The sequence below is a fragment of the Haplochromis burtoni genome, unplaced genomic scaffold (genome assembly GCF_018398535.1).
Source record: "Haplochromis burtoni strain Fernald_Lab_line unplaced genomic scaffold, NCSU_Asbu1 Contig_1186, whole genome shotgun sequence".
In the NCBI taxonomy this organism is placed as follows: domain Eukaryota; kingdom Metazoa; phylum Chordata; class Actinopteri; order Cichliformes; family Cichlidae; genus Haplochromis; species Haplochromis burtoni.
Window position 1 is genome coordinate 8245 of NW_024583547.1, and position 5764 is coordinate 14008.

General features: G+C 40.1%; 2 protein-coding genes across 2 annotated transcripts in view; both read right to left on the reverse strand.

The window, feature by feature from the left end:
- The window catches only part of LOC121813142, a 7169-nt gene extending 2748 nt beyond the window's left edge, over positions 1-4421 (reverse strand). The window contains exons 1-4 of the mRNA XM_042216670.1: positions 4401-4421; positions 2832-3039; positions 354-485; positions 87-216 (exon numbers count right to left, since the gene is read on the reverse strand). Of these exons, the coding sequence (XP_042072604.1) occupies positions 87-216; positions 354-485; positions 2832-3039; positions 4401-4421 (491 nt within the window). The remainder of the gene's footprint in view (positions 1-86; positions 217-353; positions 486-2831; positions 3040-4400) is intronic.
- Positions 4422-4601: 180 nt separating this feature from the next.
- The window catches only part of wdr55 (WD repeat domain 55), a 14799-nt gene continuing 13636 nt past the window's right edge, over positions 4602-5764 (reverse strand). Inside the window, exon 4 of the mRNA XM_042216671.1 lies at positions 4602-5466. Coding sequence (XP_042072605.1) covers positions 5142-5466 — 325 coding nt within the window. The 3' untranslated portion in view covers positions 4602-5141. The remainder of the gene's footprint in view (positions 5467-5764) is intronic.

The following is a 5764-nucleotide window of genomic DNA, read 5'->3' on the forward strand; positions in this document are numbered from 1 at the left end:
TTGCTCTGATCAAAATGAGTTCAATCACTGCTGATGTAATACTAACACTTCCTGCTTTCTTTTAAATACAAAGAAGACATATTTACATGTTGTTGCCTTGACAACGCTCCAGTGGACCACAGCTGGAGGTGTGGAGGGCTGCAGCCTCATTACAGGTGAGACTGAAGCAGGTTTCTGGATCAGAGCTGATCACTGTACCAGGTCGATACATCTGACCTGAGGATTGAAGGAATTCAAACACTCACAGATCACTGACTCGTTCAACAACTGTGAGCACAAACATCACCGTAACATTCAAATAGTTACATTTTACAGAATCCCAAAGTTGAGTTTGGAGCTTTAGATTCACTTACCTGAGTGTCTGCATCCACTGATGCTGAAGAAATGAGCTGTATATGCAGAAGTAAGAGTCACTGTATCAACTGTGGTTCCACCGAACTGAAGCTCAAACACCTGGACAGAAACAAACACAATCAATGTTATGACTACAAAGCAGAGACAACGATGTTTGTGTTAGAAAGTATTTAATGTAGTATTTAAACATCAGACGTGTAAAGTTGTTTATAAACACTCAGAGACTCACTGTTGGATCAGAGTTTTGAATGTACGAGTACAGATGTGGTTGTGTTTCATAGATATAATGAACCAAATACATCTGTAACGAGCAAACAGAAAAGTTTCAGACACTGTCAGGAAGTTTCCTCTAAAAGTTTTTACAAAAGTTTTTGATGTGATAAAACCTCAAATTTTATTTTTGGTTTACATTGTTTATACAATTAATTTGTGGTGAAACAGTGAAAAGTGACAGATTTAACTGTGTGATACAGAAAAACACTCACATTATTGAAATATATATAGAAGTAGCAATAATCATCATAATTTGAATATGTCTGAAAGTAAAAACTCTCTGCGCCCCGTGAACGCTCCACAACACAGTCGCCTCCAGTTTCAGGACTGAAAAAGCCGTTGAAACAGACGGTAACATTTCCAGATGTTATGTTCACCTGTGGAAAATCAGAGACACAACTTTGTACTTAAAGCTTTCTTCATCGTCACTCTCATGTTTTTGTACTCGAGTATTTTGAGGACACTTGCAAAATGGCTGCCAGGTGTGTGCGTTTACCTGTCTGTGCAATGAGAGCACACAGGCAGAGCAGAGGGCGGAGCATGATGGAGAGGGCCAATCAGCTGACAGATCCCTGAAACACAAACACATTTTGAGAAAACTGCATGAAATTCTAACATTTATAGTCAGTTTATTTAACTTTAAACTTTTCTGTAAAGTTTAACTTCACAAATATAAAGTTTGAAACCATCCAGAGAATAAAATGTGATCATGTGTTGTATTAAGTTCACTTCATATGTGTTGTATGGACTCATCAAACCAAACATTATTTATTTTATGACTCACAGAGTTCAGTGTTTGCCTCGACCATAAACATGAACATAAGCTGTGTTTCTGTGGAAAACCAACCTGTGCTGTTTGTGATTCTGCTGAAAACAAGAAGACAAAAATCAGTTATTGTAGTTTGAAGTGTTTAATGTGTCAAATTATACACAAACACAAACTCTGACACAGCAGTGATACAAAGACAAACTTATAGATGACATAAAACATTATCAGCTCTATATAACATCACACATCAACAAAATACAAAACACTTTATTCTGTAACAACACAAAAACCCTCTGAGTGTTTTTGTGTCCACTGAGCAGTGCTGTCAGTGTCATGTGACGCTGTGTTCGGACTCTTTGTCAGCTTTGACGTGTTCACAGGTTTCTGTCATCAGGACCTGAGCAGCAGCTTCCTTCAGATAAGGTTAAATAAAAGTGGGCGTGTCTTCAGCCCGAGGCGTTCGGGGCTCCAGAATAAAAATAAATGTTTATTAAAGTAAAGATGTGTTCAGGCGTCACAGTTTATCTGGGCAGAAGTCACACTCACGTCTCTGACCAGACTACCCAATCATCACCAACCAATCACAGCACTGCATTCCTCCGACAGCACCTGTAAGCTGACAGTGTTGATTGGTCCAGGTCTGACAAACTGGTGTTTGCTAACCAGCTGAAGCTCATCAACGACGGACATGAGAAGCTTTATTAGAAAGAAAAGTGAGGGAGGGGCAGGAGGGCGAGTCACCAGCTTGTTGGAAATTCACCAAATTATTCCAACAATGCAAAGCTGGCTTTACTTTATGTGTCAGTCAAAGTTTATTTATACAGCACGTTTAAAACAACCTGTTGACCAAAGTGCTGTAGAAGTTGTACAAATATACACTGCATACAAACAGTCAGTAAATAAACAATAAATAATAAATCAGATAAAACAAGTAAATAAAAGTGTGAGTGCATAAAAAGCCAGGATATTGAGCTCAGCTCGAGCTGAAAGTAAGCGAGGTTCCTGACAGGAAACACTAACAGACCAACGGCACTGTCGTATCCATGCAACAGGTTGGGATGTTCAAATAAAATGTTTCTGTTTTACTTTAGTTCAGTTTGAGGAAGTTTGTCTCCAACAATGATAAATTAGACAAACATTCAAATCTATTCTCTGTGGAGCTTTGTGCTCCAAGCACATCAGGAAAGGATCTCCTGACGTCCAGTAAGAACAGGAGGAATGATGACCACCAGCCCCAAAACACTGAACTCAGCTTTTAACATCTGGATAAAACACTAAAAGTCGGCTTTCACACCTTCATCTGTCTGTGATGTGTTTGTGTCTGTTAACAGTCCTAACACTGATGTGTTGTTCAGCTCTGAAATGTGTCCACTGAGCCGTCCTGATGTGTGTTACAAGAGGCAGAGCAAGAGTCCAGGTGTGCAGCTCGTCTTACCTGCAGCTCTGATGGAGGATGAGGAGGATGAAGGCTGCTGCTCAGGAGGCTCTCTGGTGATTCTGCAGGTGGTGTCTCTGTGAAGAAGACGCTGCTCTCTCCGTCCGTCTCTCTTTATGTGGATCCTGGAGAGCGGGGATGGAGGTGGAGTCCACGGTGGAGACACCTGATGGGAACCTCCCACTGATGGATGCTTATTCAGCCTCTTCTTACACAAACAGAACAACAGCAACAGGAAACACTCAAATAAGTTTGTCACTGCAGGATTAAAGACATTCAACAATAATGCTCTTCATGTCTTCTTAAAGCTCTTTGTCCTGCTAACAGCTGTGATACAACTGCATCTACATTTTGTGTCACACTCTTCATGACTGTGGTGTAATGTAAAAAGACATTTGGCCTCACCCAGTGATGCATTTAATGCAAAAACGTACCATTTTTTAAATTTTGTTCTGAAACTTTGACAGCGTTGATTTGTTTATTCATTTGTCTTCACAGGACCTGAGCAGCAGCATTCTTTAGTGCTGAAGAGGACGTCACATGATGCAGCGTTGGTTCCTGGAACTAGGTCTGCTACATGTGGTGCGTCAAGAACTTGTACAGCTCCTCTTTATGAGGCTGTGCTCTGATCTCACTCAGAAGTCACTGGTTATTCAGGTAAAAGTGTCCCAGCATTTAATGTTCAATATTAAACTCATAGCAGAAGTTAACATGTTTTACAGCCTGACATAAAAACAGTTTGAGCATCTCTCTGTGGTTTTCTCCTTCATAATAAGCATAATCCTCAGTTTGGATCACATCATGGTTTTATATCAAGGCGACTCCATAATGGTTCATGTGATGTTTCACTTTGTCACTTATTTTGTAGGGAAATATTTGGGGTTATTGCAAAAACAAAACACTGCACAAACATGGATCAATGCTCTGATCAAATGAATAGATTTTTTTATTTTGTGCAAGACTGATGAGATATGTGCAAATCATGGCTTTACAGACAGGCAGAGCAGAGGGCGGAGCATGTTGGAGAGGGTCAGTCAGCTGACATTTCAACACCTCTGATTGGACAAAAAACTGCGTGCTATGTGAAATTTGTACATTGTCAAACAAACAAAGAGAAAACAAATGTCTTCATGCTTCCTCATCCATCTGTGAAATTGGAGTCATCACACTGACATTTGACAGATTTGCTCTCTAAACAGCAACAAAACACAATTTCTTAAAAGTTCAACCTCACAAATGCAAAGTTTGAAGCCTTCACCATCCAGAGAATAAAACATGCTCATGTGTTGTAAACCTGTTTGTCATCAGTTCACTTCATTCATGGAGGCATAAATACCAAACATTATTTCCTTTTGACATTTAGTTCAGTGTTTGCCTCGAGCATAAACATGAGCTGTGTTTCTGTGGAAAACCAACCTGTGCTGTTTGTGATTCTGCTGAAAACAAGAACACAATGTGTCTAATTATACACAAACACAACCCTGTCACAGCAATGTTACAAAGAAACAGGGGTTGTTATTGATCATAAGTCAATGACCCTCTTAAGGCACAACCCCCACTGGCCTTTACATTCCTGGGACTCTCCACCATTTTGTTTTGGAACTGAAGAAGCTTCTTGGATGAGAAATGAAACGTCTTCAAGTAGCTTAAACAAGTCCAGTAACTTCTCTTTCCAAGCGCCTTAGACTACCATCAGTCGGATGGCTGAGATCCGTCAATACAAAATTAATACTTGCTTTTTAAATTTTAAGAGTTCAAATGAGTAATTGGTTAAATATAAACAACACTTTTATTGAGAGAAATGAGTTTGATACAACACAACTTTCAGCAGATTTACAGGATATCCTGCAGGCGTATAAATGTAACAGCAAAGTCTGTTTTTGGATCTTAGCGTTACTCTGGATCAGGTTCATCGCCCCATCACCCGACTTCTGGTACTGATACCACAACATCTAATATTAAAGTTCTTATAAATTATTTTAATATGATTGACAACAGACCTCCTCAAATTTTCACACAAAATATGTAAACATTTAACAGTTTCATGGAAGCACTGAGTTTCAACATGCACAACCAACCACTAAAGAGCCAGTACTGATGTACAGTATTAATATTGAAGAGCATTTTCTCCTCTGAGACGTTCACATTTAATCCCGGCACATTTCAAGAGAAAATAAACCCCTGTTTAGTCCTCAGTGGTTGTTTGTTTCTAACAATACTGGAATCCACCAAAGGCAAAGGCCCGACTCAAACAGCAGACACACCCATTCTCTAGGACTAATCTGTCCGAAGGCTTAATGACTAACATTTTCAATCACTGTCACTGTCATCCTCCTCTTCCTCCTGTTCCTCTTCCTCCTTCTTCTCAGTTTCTTCTACAAGTCCTGAGAAGAAGTCATTGTCACCATGGGCCTTCTTGGTGAGAGACTTCATCCGACCGTTTTTCTTCTTTCTCTTGCGGTACTCATCGACAGTCGTGTTGGGTAAACTGGAAATATCCCAGAACTTTATGAGCTGGTCTTGGGCGCAGCTGACCAGGAAACGTGAGTCCCAAGACTTAGCGAGCTCTTCAATGGGTTCACCAACATGCTGCCCGATGCAGCCGATGACTCGGTTGGGAAGAAGGTTGACGGCTCTGATGGTGGAGAGACAGAGTGTGTCAGTAAGTTATATTGACAATCTGATGTCTGATGAGTCTTAACGAGTACCATTTGTTTATCAGCTTTAACATAAAACAACTGACTCAATGCAGTTTCACAGATGATCAGACAAACGTCTACTGACAACTTTACAGATGGTGTATACTGGTCACAAATGAGACCAATTTTTTTTCCAATGGCACGACGGTGCGACCAACTGTTCGAGTAACAAAAAAAAAAAAAAATCTTTGCAACTCTGAAAGTCTTCGTGTGGTCAACAGCAGACACACATTG